This window comes from Cyprinus carpio, chromosome B5 (assembly GCF_018340385.1).
Source record: "Cyprinus carpio isolate SPL01 chromosome B5, ASM1834038v1, whole genome shotgun sequence".
In the NCBI taxonomy this organism is placed as follows: domain Eukaryota; kingdom Metazoa; phylum Chordata; class Actinopteri; order Cypriniformes; family Cyprinidae; genus Cyprinus; species Cyprinus carpio.
The window spans coordinates 10,684,482-10,705,565 of record NC_056601.1 but is presented as its reverse complement, the minus strand read 5'-3'; the positions used below and the strand labels follow the sequence as shown (position 1 = coordinate 10,705,565).

Genomic DNA, 21,084 nt, shown 5'->3' with positions numbered 1-21,084 from the left:
TCCCTGAAAAATAGGCCTGGTTGTTTATACAGTCCTGTATCTCGATTAGTAAAATAACTGATAGTCTTAGGCTACTCTTGAGGGCTTAAATTTATCAGCATTTATCCGGTATTGTCCTATAACCTAACAAAATGTGTAAATATCGTTCAATAGCTATACACTTTAATTGATAATAATTTTCCAACCAGCAGTAAATCTACCATCAAATAGGCCAGACTTCTTCTAACAGATGTTTTTAATGCTGATAAAAAGCACAGGCGTATTGATTTGACATTGCATATTGGCAAAATCAACATACATTATAGCCTCATACAAATACCGCACAAAAGGGCACCGACTTCGCTGGCTGAACACCATTCTTGGCCCAGACTTGCGCAGGGTGGGCAGGAATGGTTTCTGGATCCAGCCCACTGCGTCGTATTTCAGTCCTGTCGTCACTTCCGTCGTCCTCTCTCGCTTCCATCTTGCTCTCCGCGTGTGTTTGCTGCTAGCGTGCAGGTCAGTGAGGAGCTCTAAAATACTCTATTTCCTGCACAACCGCTCCTGGTTCCGAGACTCAAGGTAAATAAGGACCTTATTTACCAAACGCGGCAGCTGTTTTGTAGGAATCACCCGCGGAAAGATGCCTGAACCGGCTCGGGTGAGACTCGGCCCCGCCGGGGGAGACCCAGGCCTGAAAGCGCGTGAGATTAGCATTCCTGCTAGCTCACTGCAAACAAACTCCACGAGCCTCCATACGCGATCCATTTATCTCGTGTTTTTACATTTATATTTATAAACAGAATTCTAATGTCGTTTTCGTTTATGTTGCGACTTCTCCGTGAGCGTTTACTTAGCGTCTTAAAATTAGCTAACGGTTTTTTTAGTGGACCGTAAACGAGCGTCTGTTTATTCCGAGAGAAATCCCGTCGCATTGTTTTGTATTTTAAACGTTGAATGGCTGCATAATAGTATCGGCCTGGAAGTGTTACGTCGCGGGTGTAAAAACTAAAAAACTGACTTTAAGTTACTTTAATCAAGTGGTCGCTCTTGCTCAACAGGCCTGACAACCAGCGCCCATGGTTTGCTCTTTTTTTTTATTAGCAACTGTTTCTCTAACAAAGGCCGTTTCTTGACTTGTTCAGTGTGTTTGAAAATGAACAACGACGTGAACTGGACGATTTAGTGATGGCTGTGTATGTGTATTGAAGTTTTTTTTTTCTTGTGGACTAAAGAAAAGTTTGTCCGCTGAATGTGTCGTTCAGACCGCACCCCTACAACTATTTTGTGCTTTATAACTTCACTCCGCATAACACAGTATCACTAACATCCTTCTGTGTGTCTTACAGATGAAAGAAACTATAATGAACCAGGAGAAATTAGCCAAGTTGCAGGCACAAGTCCGCATCGGTGGAAAGGTAAGATAATATAATGTTAAATAACTGTCATGTCTAACAAGAGTAGTTTCTCACAGACAAACTGATGGTGTTTTGTTTTGATAGGGTACTGCCCGCAGAAAGAAGAAGGTGGTCCACAGAACGGCCACTGCCGATGACAAAAAGCTCCAGTTCTCCCTGAAGAAATTGGGAGTAAATAACATCTCTGGCATTGAGGAGGTAAGGTTTGGTTTCGGCTGAATGCACAAATTCTGTTTACAAATGTGTGACCCTGCTCCACAAAACCAGTCATAAAGGTAGATTTTTTTTTTAGATTGAGATGAATACATCATCTGAAAGCTGAATAAATAAGCTTTCCATTGATGTATGGTTTGTTAGGATTGGACAAAATTTGGCCAAGATGCAACTATTTGAAAATCTGGAATTTGAGGGTGCAAAAAATCAAAATATTGAGAAAATCACCTTTAAAGTTGTCCAGATGAAGTCCTTCGCAATCAACATTAATTATCAAAAATTAAGTATTTAAGGTAGAAAATTTACAAATATCTTCACGGAATGTGATCTTTACTTAATATCCTAAAGATTTTTGGCATAAAATAAAAATCTATCATTTTGACCCATACAATGTATTGTTGGCTATTGCTACAAATATACTCATACTACTTGAGTCTGGTTTTGTGGTCCAGGGTCACGAATGTCTAAAATGTCTTTCTATGTGCACTTATATCATTCAACTGTCGCTTTTCAGGTGAACATGTTCACGAACCAGGGCACGGTGATCCACTTCAACAATCCCAAAGTGCAGGCCTCACTGGCAGCCAACACCTTCACCATCACAGGCCACGCAGAGACCAAGCAGCTGACAGAGATGCTGCCCTCTATCCTCAACCAGTTGGGCGCCGACAGCCTGACCAGTCTGCGCAGACTTGCAGAGGCCCTGCCCAAACAAGGTGTGTTCAGTTTTCAAAACTGTGTCAGATTGTAGTCTGAGACAGGGTGTCACATTTAATTTTGTTCGTATTATGCAGCATAAACTAACTATCCTCACAAAGTGACAGTCCGGTGTGTGTGTTGCTAACAGGTGCAAGCACATGTTCCGGGTGTGTCGTTGCTGCTGGTCTGTTCCTAGAGTTTGCTTTAAAATAGCGTAGCATTGCGTAGCTTGTCAGTGATCTACAGCTCTGTCTATTAAATGCCGCTTCATCAGAAAGCAGGTGATGGAGATTTAGCGTTAATCACAGAACCGGCTTTACTGACGAGATGCGTGTGATCATCGCGTTCGATATATCACCCAGCCCTAATTGCAAAATATATTACAATTTAAAAGAATGTTTTTCTATTTTAATATACTTTAAAATATTTATTTCTGCTATGCAAAATTTTATTTTCTGCATACTACAGTCTTCAGTGCATGATCCTTCAGAAATCAATTTAATATGCTGATTTATAATCAATGTTGGAAATGTTGTGCTGTTTATTATTACTATTATTATTATTATTATTATTATAATATATATTTTTGGAACCTGTGATACTTTTCTGGGGTTCATTGATTAAAAAAAGTTAAAAAGAACAGCATTTATTCAAAATAGAGATGTTTTCTAACTATCAATCTTTATTACCACTGTTTCTATCAATTTAAAAAATCTTTGCTAAATAAAAACTAATCTTTAAAAAAAAAAAAAAAACTGACCTCAAGCTCTTGAATGGTACTGTATATTACAAAAGTTATATTTTAAATAAATGCTGCTTTTTTTTTTTTTTTTTTTTTTTTTTATTCATCAACGAATCCTGAAAAAAGTATCCAACATTGATGATAAATCATCATTGCATAACGTATAAGTATAGTATAAGTGTATAAGTATATTAAAATTGATCAAATAAATGCAGGCTTGATGACCGTAAATGACTACTTGCAAAAATATAAAATAATGACCTTTTATATATATGTTATATTTTACATGCAAAATCTACTGTAGTTGAAAGTGAATGACTTCTTGTTTTCTCCCAGTGGAGTTTTTCCCCTAATTTTGGTTAATGTACTTCTGAAGGCTTTTTAATCTTGATAATTGTTAGGAGTGACATTTCTTGCTCTTTTAGGGCTTATGAGGATGATGCTAATAAATCCCATAATATAGGCATGTTTAGCCCTGTCATTATGGAAATGACAGTGGTCATTGTAGTTGATTATTGTAAATGCTCTAGAATCTGCAACTAACAATGGCGATTATTTTATATATATATATATATATATATATATATATATATATATATATATATATATATATATATATATATATATATATATATATATATATATATATATAATAATTTTTTTTTTTTTTTTGTATGTTAAATTCTCCATTTTCTTGCAGCTGGTGATGGAAAGGCACCAGTAGCTGGTGGAGAGGAAGATGACGACGAAGTTCCAGGTCAGTTGCTCAGAAACTTTTTCCCCCAATTTCCATTTTTTTTTTTTTAAAATCATCTCTCGTATTTTTAGTCGTAGCATTAACCATAAGATTATTTGCTTACATTTTATATTATTCCTTGTGTATTTTATGTCTCCTAGCTTGAGCTTCACAATTATTACCATATGGGTTTCTGTGCGTGTGGTAATGTAAGCAAAGCACATTTGCTTGCGTTAGGGCCTCGTCCTAGCTTGTGGTGTGGAAATGTCCAAAAAAGGAGGGTCTCAGCAGGTTGTCTTGGCTCTTACATTGTCACCATATACAAGTGTTTAAAATCTCCTCTATTGTTTATGAGCACTGAAGGTTCGGTTTGCTTTTCTTTTTAAAGAGAGGGGGTCGAACACATACGGTTGCTATTACAATTCCCCAGTTCTCCCTGAGCAAACTCCAGTTAGTAACCCAAGTCTTGCACATGTACAGTATGATTACATCTCCGACACTGCAAAATTAGCTCACCCGTGTGATGAGAAAAAGGGTTAACAGCTTGTGCTATTGTGCCCATTACTGAGATTCAGCCTTTTCTGTCCCCTCTGAAAACAAAGTCCAGCCTTCTGTTAGTGATTTCCATTCTGATGCCCTGAGGCAGAAAAGTTGATGTTCCGTTTTATCAGATTTCATCTCCTAAACGGCAACCTGCTTTTGATCCTCTGTGGTTTCATTTTTACAGCTGTGGATTTTCAGTCCCCCAGTGCTCGTTTATGTTCTCTATGGAAATTACTTACACACGTGGGCACACAAGAGAAGCACAGAAATTGCCTTTCAGATCATGTTTCTATAAACATTTACAGATTGTTTCGTAAAGATGAGATTTAGTTTTTCACTCTCTACATTTATTGGATGTCCAGTGTTTCTTCATAAATCCTGTTTTCCACAAGTGTTCAGTTTTTAATCCCTTTGAATTGTCAGTGACTGCATGTAAACCTGGTATTGTTTTACTGAATCCTTGTTTTCTCTCTTTGCAGACCTTGTGGAGAATTTCGATGAGGCTTCAAAGAATGAGGCAAATTAACGTCAGGGGAAGGAAAGACGTTTGAAATCTCTGGTCTCAGCGGAGACTTGTGGGACTTTTTTTTTTTTTTTTTTCACCCATTTCTTTTATAAATATATATTGCATCTTTGAATCTCCTATATCTTTTTCGTGCACTGCTGTGACCCTCAAGTGTCCAAGCTGAGAGTGTGAGATTGTTTGTACCACACAAGTTCATGCACAGTTTTACGAGTGTGTTTGCTTGTGCGGTCCAAGAGGCATCTTTGCCTCCACCTTCCCTGTTACTGAGGCTCACTCATTGGAGCCTATTTGAATCAACATCTGGAAATAAACATTTGCTATTGACAAAAGGCTTCTTAAATACCGTTTTGTGTTTTTGTTGTAATTGGGGATGAGATCACTCCATGATGTTAACTTGAAACAAATCATTTTCAACCCAAATTATTTCTAAGTGAAAATTAATACTAAAAAAAGTTAGAAATACAGTGGATTTCTACTTCTAAAGCTCTTTTTAAATGAGTTGTTTTTCAGACATATCCTTGTGTATAAATTAAGGTTTATTTACAGTGTTGTAGCACAAAACTCGCATTAAAAGAGGGCATTCAAAGTGTAAAAACCTGGGGAAAAAACTGCAATAAGTGTGACAGTTGAAATGGTATTTGGACATCTCTTACTGTAAATTATTATAAACCTGTTTTGCCATGTTCTCTTCCACTTGATTGATTCTAAAGTGCCCAGATTTAGATTTGTTTTATGAACCATTCATAATACCAGTCAAGTTTAATGTGAAACAGCTTATTTTTTGCTTTAAATGGCAAAATAAATATCTTTTCAAGTACACATTGCAACTAGGTAAAAATCAGTGACCTAAAACACACATACATTGAATAAAACCCACATATATGTATCAGTAGATTCAAAACGCTGAAGTTCTGATCTCATCAATTGCCATTTGTTTGTTGATCTGTGCATTTGCATCTAATGACAATTAACTCCATATAAAGTGTGTTCAGCAAACATGCGAAATTGTATACTCCACTTCTTCATAATCAACACTCAAATATTCACTCTGATTCTTGTAGTTGCTTTGGTTATTCTTTGATACCTTGCAGAAGCTTCAAAAGATGGCCCTCCAAGACCTGTTGGACTGGGAGGCAACAATATAAGGAATTACAATGACAGTTAAGGTAAAACAGGTATAATAGTCTTAAGATTAATTACTTAAACTTAAAATATTCATGTCACATTTGAAGACACTATTTATTTAACGCTGATGGTAATTGGGTTATAACTACCATTTCGGTGTCCCATCGCCACAGCCATGTCCATAGCATTGAACCCAGAGTCAGACTCCATGGTTGGGTCAGCTCCACTCTCTGTCCAGTGATCAGAAGTAATATTAACAAAAATACCTAAACACTGCATTGCAATGAAATTAGTTCAAAGTAAGCCTTTTACCTAAGAGGATTTCCACACAGCGAACATGATTACCATGCACTGCATAGAGTAACGGTGCTCCACCATTCTGGAAAAACATAAGCGCTGCCTTAGGTGCAATTCAGTATTTTGCTTAAACATTGATTCTGGTTACTACACCCCACAGTGCAAGATTAAAGTCCTAGTGAGAAGTGTATTCAAACCATATAACTATACTAGGAAAAGTCTCCTACTTGACAAACCTGTCATATCCATTTGGATAGCTATAAAACTACCAGCATATTTTGATAAAGGTCACTATAGTCCCTAACACAAGATTATTATTCACAGGTCATAGCTTTAGATGTATTCAGGAATCGAATCAATAATGTGACTGCTTACCCAATCGTACTCATTGACATCAGCTCCACAGTCGATAAGCATTCTGACAATATCTGTGTACCCTTTACTACAGGCCAGTGACAGTGCACTCTCCCTTCCCTTAGCCAAGAGATGAGGATCTGCACCCTGAAACGAAAGAGCTGTGAGCATCTCGAGATCCAGCTATAGAATTGTACTTCTGCTTTGTGTGTCAGGTGATTCTTCAAAGCCTTTTAGCTAAAATCTCAAAGGAATGAAAGAGAGGTGACAGAATAAAGAATCTAGAACAGTAAGCTCATGGAATGAAGATGGGAGCAATCGAGGAATGCAAACTGAGAGCTTTGTGCAGGTATATTTGGAGTGTGTATGATGCGCTCACACTCTGTAACAGGAACTCCACCACAGCGATCTGTCCATGAGCTGCCGCCCACATCAGTGGGGTGAATCCCTCCTCATCCTGCAGGTTTATTATAGACTCTAATTCAAAGTGAAACAGGAAGGAAAAGTCAAGTCCTCATTTATCACAGTTTTAGACAAAGATATATAGTTAAAAATTACACTACTGTTTAAAAGTCTGGGGTCGGTCAAGTGTTTTTGAAATGAATTAATACTAACACAGTTGTGATGCACACCTGTTTTCAACACTGTTTATGTTTCTTGAGCACCTAAGCAGCATATTAGAAAGACATGACTTTGAAGTGGCTTTGAAAATTCAGATTCTATTTAAAATAGAAATCATAATAATATTTTGTAGCATTACTGTTTTATTGTATGTTTGATCAAATAACTGCAGCATTGGTGAGCATAAGAAACTTGAAAAACATTTACAACCCCAAATTTGAGCAGTAGTGTATGTAAGTCCAAACTGCTTCACATCACATGAATATTACAAACAAACTAGCCTTGTTCTATTCGACTGGCTAAGAACACCATCTCTCCTTGTGCCGCCAACTGATGTATAGACAGTGCTAGAAAAGAAAAAATAAACAATGATTATGGTCATGGTTATAGTTTTAAAGATTAGGTTGACAAATATCTTGCCAAATGAGAAATAAGAAGACTTGCAGTGAACGAGCAGCGGTGTGGATGAGACCTCATTTCCACGGTGTTTGTTGGTGAGTGTGGTGGACTGCTTTATTGGAGAGAAGTGTTTGGTGGTTGATGGCGTGTAAACATGCCTAACCTGAATACCAGGTGAAGGAGATGTTTGAATATTACACTCCGCTGTAGACAGAGAAAAAACAGACACCGGATATCTTAAAGAATTTATATTCACTCAAAAGAAGGCTGTTTTGCTCCAATCATTTGCTTTACCTTTAAATAACACAGAGGCCACCTCCAGATCAGAGTTCACCTGGTCCTGGATATTTTTACTCTCTTCCTCGTTCAGTGACTTCACAAAGCGCGAGCACACGTTCATGTCAAAGCGGTTGGGTAATATAAACTTTATGCCCATGGCGTTCTGTGAGTTGGCATCCTCTGCGGAGCCAATGCTGACTGACGGCTCCACCTTGATGCTCGTCACCTCTGGTAATGGGCACAAACCCTCCATCTCCTCTGATGCCATTGGCCGCTCAGTTACTGTGATATCCCAAAAGAAGCTACTGCAGCCTTTTCCTTAAATAGAATCAAACCCTTACAGTAAGTGGGTGATGTTTAGGTCCCATGCAGAATGAAGCTTTTGTACCTGGGATATTTAGAGAGAATTTTACATTAGCTGAAATATGTGAACAATATGATTTGATTTAAAACAATATAGCTCATATGAACAACTGTAACTCATATGTTTACATTGTTAAATATTTTAAAGGCTTTCATTTTGTTGACCTTTGTGCCTCAGTTTGGTTCTATAACCTCGCAACCATCACTAACAGCAATACTATAAACTCATAAATGACGACTCCATGAATACTGTTATAGTACTGTAACAGATTTTGAGCTGGAAATTAAACCATGCACGTTTGAAAAAGCCTTTTAATCCTGCACAACAATGCATAATCTCACATGCCCGACAAATGAATGCGTTTAATGTCAGCGTGACCAAAACTAGGTCAGCCAACGGCGCTTATAGGTTGCACTATATTAACCATAAATAGGAAGTGAAACCATACTGTACATATACTTCTTCATGCCAGCATATGCAGAGCGCGCACCGGGTTAGCCTAACGTTAGTGCATTTTGGAGTATAGCTTGATTTCTAATGCAGGGTTAACGGGCTGAGACCATTGTCTTATTAAAAAAAAAAAAATTGGTTAAACCTATATTATTGAACATTTTACCATAAATATAAACCGTCGTCTATTTTAAATAGTGCAATCAAATATAGCCTACCTACCGAGTAATTAATATCGTTTGTTTTGAAACGACGGGTTGTTCTTGAGGTTGAGTGTAAATAAAGTTTTTTCGAATGCAGAGAGGGTGGAGTCTATCTACTGTACTGTACATTGTAACAAAGTCTCTTAGTCTTTGATTGTAATTACATGGTAAAATGTGATTGTCACTGCTGTTTCTGCAACAATCGCTATAAACTTGGCTATAAATGAGTTTCACACAATACATATTTCAAATATATATATATATATATATTTTTATTTCACACTTTATTTTTGGTCATAATAGTAAATTTAAGCTTCGGATCGCTATTATTTTCATAATGAAAGTCTGGGTTTTGAACAAGGGTAAAACAATACTTTATAATAATATAATCTTAAGATAAAGCGCAATTAAAGAAGCTAAAAAATAAATCATGTGAGGGAATTAAAAGTTTTCAGTGTGACCTTCGTATAAAAAACGTTCAAGAAACACCCTGCTACACTTATTACTGTAACAAAACAGTCCTTCTTCCTAAACTTATAGGTTTAATGTAGTGTTTTTTTTTTTTTACCATTCATCTCAATGGCAAAAAGTGTCCCAAATGACCTGGATTCACTCTAATGGTTTAAAACTGCAATGACAAAACGGTTTCTACCTACCTTGCGTTTATCCAACTATTCACATTTGCAGGATTTTTAGATTTATTTTTCTTTCCCATTTGTTTTAATTTAATTTAATTTAATTTATGTTTTTATTACACGAGTTTTAACATGAGTGATAAGTTTGGAGTCTAAAGCAATATATATATATATATATATATATATATATATATATATATATATATATATATATATATATATATATTATTTTTTTTTTTTTTTTTTTTTTTTTTTTTTTTTTTTTTTTTTTTTTTTTTTTTTGAGTATGTTTGAGCATGAGCTCTTGTCATTTGTTTATTACAAAATATTTGTGTAATTTTGGAATTAGTGGTCACTGGATATGTAATCCTCTATCAAAGCCATTCTCAGAACCGAGTGGAGCAATGCCTAAATATTTATGTAAAATCTGGTCCAAACAACTGAAAAGGAAATAAAGTACACTAGAGTCTGGCCCACAGCAAACCACTGCAAAAACATCCAGATAATAATAACATTTCCATTCTCTACTTGGGTAGAACTGAAATGTTCAGTGCAATTTGATCAGACAGCTGTAAGGGATGCTTGATGAAGACAGCATGAAAATTATGAATGGAAAACGTTTGCTTTTTGTGATGCATGATTTTTTCATAAAAAGAGGAAAGCAGTTCAACTTCAGTGTTTTATCTTCACTATCCAGAAAGCCTGTGCTTTTGAAAGCATTTTTCATACATCATAGCCACTGTGTGATTTTCTATTCCGCTATCGGCTCTGCGATCATGCATTTATATTGCTAGTTTTTCCTTCTGGTTGCACAATGCTAATCAGATTATAAGGGATATACTTAATATTTCTACACAACCTGTCAAAGTTCTGCGTTAGCAGCCTCTAAGCTCCATTCACTTTTGTGTTCTCCCTAACTCTCTAGTGCACTGTTTGACCAGAACCCTGTGTAAATGAAGGAATTTATGCCAGTGATTGAAACAGACACTATTACCAGCCTTCAACCCCAATCTTTAAATACACACCGCAAATGGAAATGCTTTTGAGGTCAATTAATCACTGTGTTCGTTGTCAAAGCACTTTATAAATATAATAAATTAAATAACAACAACAACAACAAATATATATATATATATATATATATATATATATATATATATATATATATATATATATATATATATATATATATGTAAAGCTCGATGTAAAGTTCACTGTTTCTGTGTAGGAGAATTGTAAGACAGAAAACTTTAGGTCACATTTGAGAGAGCAGTGACCCCTTTGGTAATAGGTTGAATAGCATGGTCACAACCAGATCCCAATGTTCTTACAAATTACTGCAAAACTGTTGAAGTGTTAGCTGCTGTCAGGCCATTTGTTTTGTACATTGTAATGGACTACTTTTTCTTAGTGCATGCTTTAAGAAAATTAAATATTTCAGATGCAATATGTAAATATAAACACCTTTACCGGCCCTGCCTGAGCTGTGTGCAGAGAGCTTTTCTGCGAGAAGCTGATCTGAAGGATCTGATTCAGCTGCTTGCTGTGTTTGCTTGACTCTGACCACTCGTGTTTCAGGGCTTTAACTCTTTGTTTGTTTTGAGTTGACTGTGAAACTAATTCACACACATGCCTCTAAAGCTCCAAAGTGGAGATTTCTTAACTGCATGATTAAAGACTTTGCGGGATGAGGCAGCATTTTAAGCTCTTGTTTAGGACTTAGCCAGCTTATGTTCTACTAATCTTTTTTTTTTTTTTTTTTTGTGCTGGAAGGCCTGCTTCAGTCAAAACTAAATTTCATCCCAATCCCTACAAAACCATATTCTAGATATGATATTAGCAATGATATTCATAAAGGCTATTTTCAGTTACTGAACCACACTCAATTGAGTTGCATGGAGAATATCTTGATTTTTTGTTTACTGCATGTGCAAAACACCAAAATTTCAAAGAAGATGCACTTGCCCTATATATGAAAATGCCAAGGCTATATACACTCTATATAACAGCTTGAATAGAGGAATTCCAGATCATAATTTGACCTGTTTCTATAATTACCAAGAACAAAATAATAATGCTGATTCAGCCAATGGATTACAAAATCTTATAAGTATTTATGATCTTGGTCAAATATGAAAGGGTGAATTTGCATTGTTTGAGTTACAGCACTTAACAGAATAATCAAACTTTGTTTTATATGCCGGATAGGATTAGAAGTGATTTGAAGAATTTGATTAATCCAAGTGAAAAAAAGAAAAAAGAAACTTTTCTAATCTGTTCTAACACAAACAGACATGATGCAGCATCTGTTGAAAACTTTTGTTGAACCTTAGAGGAGATTAACAGTTAAAAAATTAGGCCATATAGGCACTGACAATATAAATGGAGGGTGGTTTGAAAATATGTTTCTGGTGTTTTTTCAACTTTTGTTTTCAATATGTTTAAAGAATTCTATATATCAGCATGTGGGAAAAAACATCTTGACAGCATCTTTATGCACTGCACGTGAGCACTTGAATTTTGGATATTTATATAATTATTATTTTCTAAATCTGTGTTTTTAATGACATAATTAGGCCCTGTGGAAGCCAAGAACACGTTTACCAAATAAGAAAAATGCAAAGTTATAACTGAAGAAATAAATTATCACAAAAGTAAAAGATTAAAATATTTTTTTTTATATGATTTGTTTGGGGGGGTTTTTTTGACTGTGATTTTTATCTTAATTGTAACTTTTTTTTTTTTTGGAACAATAAAAAAATAACATTAGTAAATGTGTGATGTGAAAACAAAGCGTTTTATTAAAACATGATATATATGTGTTTAGTGGAAAATGATCGTCTATTTTCACTGATCCAGAGAATTCTTCTTTGTACAGTTCTCCAGTTCAGTGACTTCTGATGGAGTTGAAAAGTTTTAAGGAAGTGCTGTGAAATGTAGCTTGGTAATTGTGTTCACTGCTGTGCCAATGGAGGGCTCAGGCCAGCCAGAGCGAGAGATTGTTGCTTGACTGAAAGGCCACTGAGAGTGCAGTTGTGGTTACATGGAATGAGTAGGCTCTTGTGTTCCCAAAGATCATGTTTTTGGACACCTGGGTCAAATTTGGACTTAGGTCTAAACTTGGATTTCAACTTCAGATACACATCTACAGTAAACAACATCCAAAGAATACACACCACAACAGCTTTCAGACTGTTGATTTATTTTTGCAGATATAATGTTGGCTGTGCACTTGGCAGTTTGGCCTGAGTGGTAATATTATTTTGTTGTTTTTATTTTACCATAGTAAACTGTATTTTTGTCTTATATTGGCAAACATAAATAATTAGATGATAGTACTGTTTGGGAACTGACTGACTTACAAAGTGTCCATTTCTCAGTTATTTTTTGTCAACTCTCATCGTTTATTCATCTCTGTATGTTCTGGGATGTGAGAACAGGAGGTTGATGGGAGATTGGGGATCTGTCATTCAGGGCTGATGGGATGCAGTGGGAGAATTGCCTGTTGAATATATACCGACAACATGAGACCCTGAACACTCTTGCATGTTCTTCCAGTCAACAGGATTTCTCCTTTATTCAGAAATCGTGCTGGAGCTTTTGTGGCCAGTCTTTTTGGGTTCCCCTGCTGTTCTTCACAGCAAGGACGCAGACCATGGCGTGATCCCACCAGTCAGAAGGAAAGATTGTGATTGGGGGACTGTTGCTGTGGTTTTTTATTTGTTTGTTGGTGTTGTTTGTGCATTTGTTCACGAGAGAGATCAGAGGGTTAAAGGCACTTTTTGGGTCACAGCCCAGCTCCAGTCCACAGGAAGGATGGTGGTTTGCTCGGTGGGAGATTTCTTCCCTTCCACCTCATGCAGTGACTGTCCGGTTGCATTAATGTTGACTGTTAATTTTCAAGTGAGGCCAAAATCGTATAACCAATCAAAACATGGCTTATTTTCATTTTATATGTCAAACTACTCATAAACTCTCTTAACTGTTCATACCTTCGCTCTCTTCTCATTTGTGACCACTTTAAATGTCACATTTTACTTCACCACCTAACTTCTCACTGTGCTTAGTTGCTTTGTGAGATGTTTGTCAAAGAAAGTTGTTTGAGTAAATTAATGAAAGAAGTGAACATTTGTAGGGCTGTAGGTTAAAAGTTCCCCTTACTGCCTTTATATTTACTTATATTTACATCTCACACAAATTTGTGTTGCTTCATCAGTATTTAATAAAACAAAATAAAAAATTATGGGCTATAGGTCACTATTGATTCATTTAGAACAGCAAAGTAGCATACTACTCTACTATTTCTGCCTTAAAATGATATGGTACAAATAGTAAAAGTAGTAGGCTATGCTAGTTTGCGGCTCTGAATTCACGTCTCCGCGTCTTCAGTCAGTGCTATGGATTCAGTGTACAGTGATGTCCAGAAGATGGCAGTGTAAACTCATATTACTGAAACACAATTGGCTAGATCATAACATAATGTTTTAAAAACTGGCGCATTAATAAAGTAATAAATCAAAACTTTTTCAGTACAATAAATAAGCAGACATGTTGTACTATTAATACATTTTTTGTTATTTATTTCTGTGATTTTGTCTGCCTTGAAATAATCACAGCATTGAGTGAGAATTAAATCACACTTGTTACTGTCTTTTTTGAATTTAACAAAATTCGGACAGACATTATAAACATTTGTCCTCCAAAAATATGAATTCATTCAGTCCTTCATTATAAACATTAGGGGGAATCACATATATTTTGACTGTTTCATTTATTCATGTTACGACACAAAATACTGTTATTACCTATTAGAATTCTGTTTCTGTTTAGTATATCAATTAGGCAAAGGATTCACAAGAATAATGAATGGCATGACTTTCATACAGATTCATACACAGTTTTTTAGACTCATTAAACATCTCCAACCTGCTTGCCACTGATCAACCACTAGGTGGCTCTCTATTTGTATATGATTACAGCACAGACTCTGCTGGGTTTTCTGGTAAAACTCTGTGATCTTTGGACTCAGTCCAGCCTGTTGGAGAACAGACAGGAAGGGTGGGCACACTGATTGCCTTCCTCTCCATTTCCTGTTCAATTGCCAGGGGCACTTTTTGTAAACCGATCCTCTGACTTAAGAGTGACACATCTTGATATGTCTTTTTAACTATACCGACCAGGCACAGTAGGTGTTAGATGATTTAGGATTTAACAGTGATATGGTTGTATATCCTGTTTCACAAGCATGTTAACATGATTTTTGTTATTTAACATGGATCATATCTGGTTTAAACAGAGAGGTTACTTTCAGCTGTGCTCTTTATCACTCAGGTTTGATCCTGAAATAGCATGTAAAAGAATAAAACCTAATAGCCTCTATGTTCTTTACATGTTATTTTATGCATGACACCTTTTCCCTCTGTAGTTCTGAAAATAATAATTTAAAAGGCATTAAAATGTACAAATTTATTGTCATCTAACTGGCCAAAACTTGTTTATAAGGAGTATATATTTTCAAAAGATTATAACTCTCAGCAGAGTATTTATACTGTATGTTTAAATAATAACTAAATACAGAGCTTACACACCAATTTTACAATATGTGTTTGAAACAAGTCTGAACATGATGAATACAAGTAAGGATTAACAAGGCCTGGAGTCCTTTAGGAAAACCAGCCTGACAGTGTATAGTCCCTTAACACGTGACTATGCTGGTGTAGTTCTCTTGCTCTTCTAATTGAATTTACAAGTCCTACTATGACGAAGGTTTAGCTCTTGAATATTAATTCAGTAATACTGACGTTGCTTGGTTACCTTTCTGAGGTGTTCAGTCAAGTAGCCTACTTAATATTCACAAGGCAACCCTTCACCGTAGTAGGATTGGTTAACGTGCTCGCTGGGGGGCAGGGCTATGATCACACACGGCGTTGAAGAGAGTGAGCACCGGTGGCCGCATCCACAACCCGTGTGTCCATTCAAAACAGTCGGCATTGTACAAGTGCAAGTCACGCACACGGATGTACTGGCCGTGAGGCAGTCAGGATACTCTGTACAAGCAATTTGAAAGAGTTATATTTGGAAGTTGAAGGGATTACACTCGTATGGAGTGAGGTAAGAGCTCTGTTATCGCATGTCTTGTACAGGTGCGGACGCACTTTCGATAAAGTGCTGGGAAGTATTTCCCCCCCGCGGCTTCTATAATGGAGTCTTCTTTTCGCCTTCGAATAATGTTATAAATGTTTTGGAATTGCGGTGTAGTTGTGCCGGGAAAAAGGAAGCTCCAGTGAAAGCTGTCATTGTTTGTATCCAGTTGACAGTCGCAGCTATGGGAACTGGAGCGCACGGTAAAAATGTTATCAGTTTTATAGCAATATCCTTGTTTACATCAATTTAATCTATTTTCTCTTAAGTCATTTCTGTCATTTGTGCTCGATTTTATTTAAAGTGGTGAAAAAATTAAATGAATTTATCAGTGTAGGTTGTAACTTTGACCACTTGTTTTAGTGTAGTTTTTTAGCTACTTAGTGCCATTGTTATTCATATTGCACATTACTGCAAATGCAGTTGCAATAACGACTGTGTTCACATGCACAGAATATTTTGGATTTATATTATTATTATTGATGTCATGTAAAAACTTTAACCCAATTGCCATAACCAGATAAAGACAATATTCTGATTTAGAAATCTGAAAATCTTAATTTTGGATAATGTAAAAAATGAAATATCCATAGTAAATGAATATATGAGTATTTGAATATATGTTAATGTCCAAACGTGTTAGTGAATGGTTAATTTGGTTTCAAGAAGACTCAATGTTTCTTTCTTTCATTTAAACAAACACTTTTTAAGATTAAAAAGAAGTGTCTCATAACAGTGGAAAAAATTGGGAAATTGTGTGGGGCAGTTGTTTTGCAAAACATCAGATTTTCATGCAGTATTTATACCCTATGTTTATTGTTTACTTGGAGCCCTGCAGTGACTCTAACACAAACCCTACTCGTATCTTTAACTTTAACATGTGTGAATTTGAATGAATTAGTGCATACAAGGAAGAAGACCCTTAAGATAAACTTTCTTCCCTGACTATGCAGTTGCACAGTTTTATGGTGGTATGACATTGTGACAGCACTATATTACTCCTCGCTAATCAGACTCAAGTTAGTTTTGTCCATGTAATTGAAACTTTATTATGATTGTGGCCATCTATCTAGCAGAGCTGTCATCAAAAGTGTTTTAAGCACTTGATTGTACAATGTTGAGGTTGCAGCCATAATTATGTTTACAGAATTTTAGATACACACTTGAGGCCATTGGATGCATCAGAGCCAAACTGGAGGATGCAGAGAGAAGAGGGGGTGAAGGCATTGTGTCCTGGTAATCAGGAGCGATTTTAACTTCCTCCTTCTCCTGTTGTATCCTGCATGAATGGCATGGCCTGAGAGAGTCCCAGCCCTCACTTTCAGACCAGAGAAAGAGAAATAGGAGGGTCTGGCATGAAAGGCACTTTGAAGTGCGCTCCTCATCAGTCTTTGTCTCTCTTCTTTGCTCTGTTGAATACTGAGCAAACAGAAGCAACAAAAGAATGCTTCACAGGCCTACAGGGTAGCTAGCGAATATCCCACAAGACTAATGTTAGTCTAGTCACATTTTAGGCTTTCTTACAGAAAATGTTGTTTTACATGAATTTTCCAAGTTGAATATAAGTTAAGCTCAATCAACAATGTTTGTGGCCTTATGTTGACTACCATGAATAATTTCATCCATTGTTAATATGGTGGGGTATATTGTAGTATCGTAAAAGCACTTGCATTTATTATTCTTTTAAAGCTTAAAATCTCTTAAAAGCTGTAAAACAGTTTTTTTTTTCAGTGCTGAAATCATGTTACACAGGCTACACTATGTCTTACGGCTATATTATTAAAACAATAAATGTTATTGGCTTTTATTGGCCCAGTTCACTTCCACTGAACATGCCTTATTGTAAACCAAGTTTATTTTATTATTATTAATTTTTTTTTTTGAGGAACAAAATTGTACTTTCCATGGAATATTATATTATTACTAAATAATAAAACATTTTATAGAAGTTATGTATGATGTTATATATAAATTATAGATGCTATGTATGATATTTTATGTTATTAAATAACTTTTTCAAGAATATTCAGTAGAGCATTGCCATCCTGAACCATTGTTATTTTAGTATTATTTGTATGCTTTTTTTTATAAAGCTTTTTTTATTTGAGTCAAAGTTTTAATAATTTTGTAATGTGCTTTTCTAATATTTATTCATTTTTTTTTAATTATTACTATAGCTTTAATTTAATTCCAGTTTAATTATCAGTAATTAAGTACTTCAACCTAATCTGATATATATATATTATTTCAGCTTTATTTCAATTAAGAAAAGGTTTAGTTAAAGTGTCCCTATTATGGATTTTTGAAAATTACCTTTCATGCAGTGTGAAACACAGCTCTAAGTGAATAAAAGCATCCTGCAAAGTTTTAAATTTGAAAGTGCACTGTGTATAAAGTTAATGTCTCTCAAAAGAAAGCGTCGACTCTGAATCATTAAAACAAGACGTTTTTAAAATGAATCCCAAGCTGTTTCATGTTGACGTCAACATGGAACATTAGCCTATTGCCCGCCCACTTGTTGGTCTTTTCCAACTGGTCTGAATGAAAATGCAAATTCATTTTTTGCCACTAGGTGCTGCTTTCTGAGTGGTAAAAATAGCGGTTTCCACCGTAACGCTGTACACAAAGCAGCGCTGCACTCACAAACACTGCTTTATCGGCATGATCACCACAGATTAGTTTCACACAAAGGAGGGGTTTGGAAAAATGAATCATTGAGCGAATCATTTGGGAGTAATTGAGCAAGTAAGGTAAAAATAAATACATATTATAAGACCGTGAAAGTGTTTTTGTCCTTGCATGCATGTCAACCTATTGTTGGGGACTCCCAAAACCAAAATATTTCATTACCCATAATAGGGGCACTTTAAAGAGAACAATGCTGTTTTGAACTTGTTCTCTGTAAAGCAAAACCCAAAATGCACTACACTGAATCATTCAGTGGTGTTGGGAACCAAACTTTTATAAGTTCTTGTGTACGTTTCACCCCATCACCAGACTTTAGTGCAAGCTAAAAAACCTCATATTTTTTGTTGCTACCATTTTGACCTGTTAAGGTTACAATTGTGATGGATTTAAAGGTTACACAAAGTGATACAGAGGACATCTGGCATGTGTCAGTAGACTGCAGGTGGAATCTGAGTGCGTCTGGCTGAAGTCAGCTTGATTTCACCCAGAGAAACCGAAGCAGACACAGGTCACTCAGGGCATCTCTCTCTCTCTCTCTCTCTCTCTCTCTCTCTCTCTCTCTCTCTCTCTCTCTCTCTCTCTCTCTCTCTCTCTCTCTCTCTCTCTCTCTCTCTCTCTCTCTCTCTCTCTCTCTCTCTCTCTCTCTCTCTCTCTCTCTCTCTCTGTTCACTCACTCTGTTTGTGTTTTGTCTTTCTGCTGTTTATTTGCTCCATCTTGTTCATATGGTTTGCCTGTATTTTTTTTTAGAAATAGTTTAATGAAATCTATTTCTTGTGTGTGTCTGTGTGTTTGTTTTAAGAGCTATCAGTTTAGTTGGTATCATAGAGTAAGTCATACTTATTTGTTTTTGAAACAGCAAGGTGTGGCAATTACACCATAAAAGCCCTGATAACACTCCAAACAACTTTAATGCCTTCCAGGTAAAACTGAATTTGCTGGTGTGTGCAAGAGAGAGAGAGAGAGATCATGAAAATACTGCGTTATAACCCTGCATACAAGTAACTAGAAAGACTCATAAAATACTCCAGAGCACCTGCTGGAATACTTTGTTGGTTTAGATGGAGAGAAGATATTCGTTCCCAGAATTTGGGGCCTGGCTGATTGGGATTGTGTAACAGTGGCTGAGTCTGTATCTAAAGGTCGATCAGAGTTTATGAGTCTCTGAGCTCCCGGAGAAACCCTCTGACAACAAACATCTGTTTCTCTCTTGGCCTCATGTTTTCCTTATTTACGTATTCAATCTTGCACACACATATATTCATATACAAAATACATTTGGGATATGTTCAATAGGGGTGTTGGACTCTGTCTTATTATGCAGTATTCATGGTTTCTGTCTCAGAGTGTGTTTGTGTGTGAGTGTATGCGTTATTGGATCTGTAGGCTGTATTGAGTTACAGGTGACGTCATCGTCCTATGAAAAGTCACCCACTACGCTAGCATTTGTGTGAAAACAACTAACAGTACTCTTGTTTTTAATGTCTCGCACATATTTACACTTTTTGTGATTCACACCTGTCCAACTTGTATTCGTGTAGAAAGAGCTGATGTCTGAAACACATAATATGGTGACTTTGACCAAACACATAATAATCTCTTAAAAAGTAAAACTGCAGCTAAAACCTAGAATAGTTTTACAGTCTGATGCCATTAGAGAACCATTTCCACAAACATGTTTTTTATTATGTAGTTCTTTAGAAAACCATCTATGTATGACAACCCAGTAACAAGTCTTAAACCCTGGAAACAAGTCTGCTTTTTAAGAACTTTTGGTTCCATCATCCTAGGTCAGCGCTCAAATGTTTTGTGCTTTTATTTTATTTTACCTCCTTGTTGTGTCTAAACATTATTTACACTCTTGCAAGCCTTTCTAACTCAAACGTTCTGACTTGTAGATTTTAAATAAAGATTAAATATGAGTTGTCTGAAACTTAGTGATGGTGCTGTTATAATCATGCAACCATCATTCATTTATGGCCAAACTTTATCAAACTTTATCCCTGCAGAACTGCAAATGCTCATCGAAAGAACTTATAAGTAAAGGGACATTTACCCACCTTCATGTCAATCCAGACTTGTGTGACTTTCTCATGTGGACCGCAAAACATGTTTTTTGGACCACATTGATTTTCATTGTATAGAGCAAAAAATAACTCCTTTTATTTTAAGATTTTAAGTATTTTAACATGTTGTTGAAAGCACAAATTATAGTACACATCCACATCGGGCCCAGCTCTCCCAGCAGCAGCGGTGCTCAGGCCGAGAGCGAGTTAGTTAGACAGAGAGAGGGCTGCGTTTTGATGGACGCTGTGTTCTGACATTTGGAGGATCAAAAGATTAAGCCCTCTGTTGTCCACACAGCCATGTGAACATGTCCCAATTAAAAGGCAAGGTTTTTGTTCCCATCCCTCTCGGAGGATTTGGCCTAATTAAAAGAGAAGTCAGGTGACTCTATGAGTCAGCGAAATGAAAGGACGGACAAACAGACAGTAAGGTTTCATTGTGATGCCCTTGTTTTTCATGTTTGTTTATGACTGGCCATAATGGACAGTCAAATACTCTTTCTCCAGTGGCTTTTTGTTGCTTGTGTACTATATTGTCTTTCTCCCTCTGAGCCAGCATTTAGTTAAAATGTCATGTTTTGTTTTTGTGGTGAATAGACGTTTGTTCT

General features: G+C 36.2%; 3 protein-coding genes across 11 annotated transcripts in view; 2 read left to right on the top strand and 1 right to left on the bottom strand.

Annotated features, from left to right (window-relative positions):
- Positions 1–348: 348 nt before the first annotated feature.
- On the top strand, positions 349–5,196 carry LOC109090572 (transcription factor BTF3). 2 transcript variants are annotated; one of them, XM_042724264.1, is made up of 6 exons: positions 349–498; positions 1,329–1,397; positions 1,482–1,595; positions 2,125–2,326; positions 3,752–3,808; positions 4,810–5,196. In XM_042724264.1, exons 2-6 carry the CDS (start codon positions 1,329–1,331, stop codon positions 4,854–4,856), a joined length of 489 nt encoding a protein of 162 aa, XP_042580198.1. In that variant the 5' UTR covers positions 349–498; the 3' UTR covers positions 4,857–5,196. The 2 variants fall into 2 exon arrangements, with proteins under 2 accessions (XP_042580198.1, XP_042580197.1); XM_042724263.1 differs by having other exon boundaries at positions 428–561.
- On the bottom strand, positions 4,990–9,095 carry LOC109090570 (ankyrin repeat family A protein 2-like). 2 transcript variants are annotated; one of them, XM_019104402.2, is made up of 9 exons: positions 8,968–9,095; positions 7,947–8,319; positions 7,698–7,856; positions 7,535–7,600; positions 7,012–7,109; positions 6,654–6,779; positions 6,294–6,360; positions 6,131–6,211; positions 4,990–5,982 (listed from the first exon to the last, which is right to left on the bottom strand). In XM_019104402.2, the coding sequence occupies exons 2-9, from the start codon at positions 8,197–8,199 to the stop codon at positions 5,927–5,929; spliced, it is 906 nt and encodes a 301-aa protein (XP_018959947.1). In that variant the 5' UTR covers positions 8,200–8,319; positions 8,968–9,095; the 3' UTR covers positions 4,990–5,926. The 2 variants fall into 2 exon arrangements, with proteins under 2 accessions (XP_018959947.1, XP_042580195.1); XM_042724261.1 differs by lacking the exon at positions 8,968–9,095 and adding an exon at positions 8,744–8,764.
- Positions 9,096–15,486: 6,391 nt separating this feature from the next.
- Positions 15,487–21,084, top strand: part of arhgef28a (Rho guanine nucleotide exchange factor (GEF) 28a) — a 58,924-nt gene continuing 53,326 nt past the window's right edge. For 4 of the 7 annotated variants that reach the window (XM_042724255.1, XM_042724257.1, XM_042724258.1 and 1 more), the window contains exons 1-2: positions 15,488–15,694; positions 15,842–15,927. In XM_042724255.1, the coding sequence (XP_042580189.1) occupies positions 15,909–15,927 (19 nt within the window). In that variant the 5' untranslated portion in view covers positions 15,488–15,694; positions 15,842–15,908. Of the gene's footprint in view, positions 15,695–15,836; positions 15,928–21,084 lie in introns of all 7 variants that reach the window. The other 3 variants (XM_042724254.1, XM_042724260.1, XM_042724256.1) reach the window with 3 other exon arrangements.

Coding starts and splice junctions, on each gene's coding strand:
- LOC109090572 (XM_042724264.1), top strand. CDS start 1,329: ATGAAAGAAACTATAATGAACCAGGAGAAATTAGCCAAGTTGCAGGCA. Junction 1,398..1,481: donor AAGTCCGCATCGGTGGAAAG/GTAAGATAATAT, acceptor TTGTTTTGATAG/GGTACTGCCCGCAGAAAGAA. Junction 3,809..4,809: donor AGATGACGACGAAGTTCCAG/GTCAGTTGCTCA, acceptor CTCTCTTTGCAG/ACCTTGTGGAGAATTTCGAT.
- LOC109090570 (XM_019104402.2), bottom strand. CDS start 8,199: ATGGCATCAGAGGAGATGGAGGGTTTGTGCCCATTACCAGAGGTGACG. Junction 6,780..7,011: donor TGGAGTTCCTGTTACAGAGT/GTGAGCGCATCA, acceptor CTTTCGTTTCAG/GGTGCAGATCCTCATCTCTT. Junction 6,361..6,653: donor ATGTCAATGAGTACGATTGG/GTAAGCAGTCAC, acceptor ATGTTTTTCCAG/AATGGTGGAGCACCGTTACT.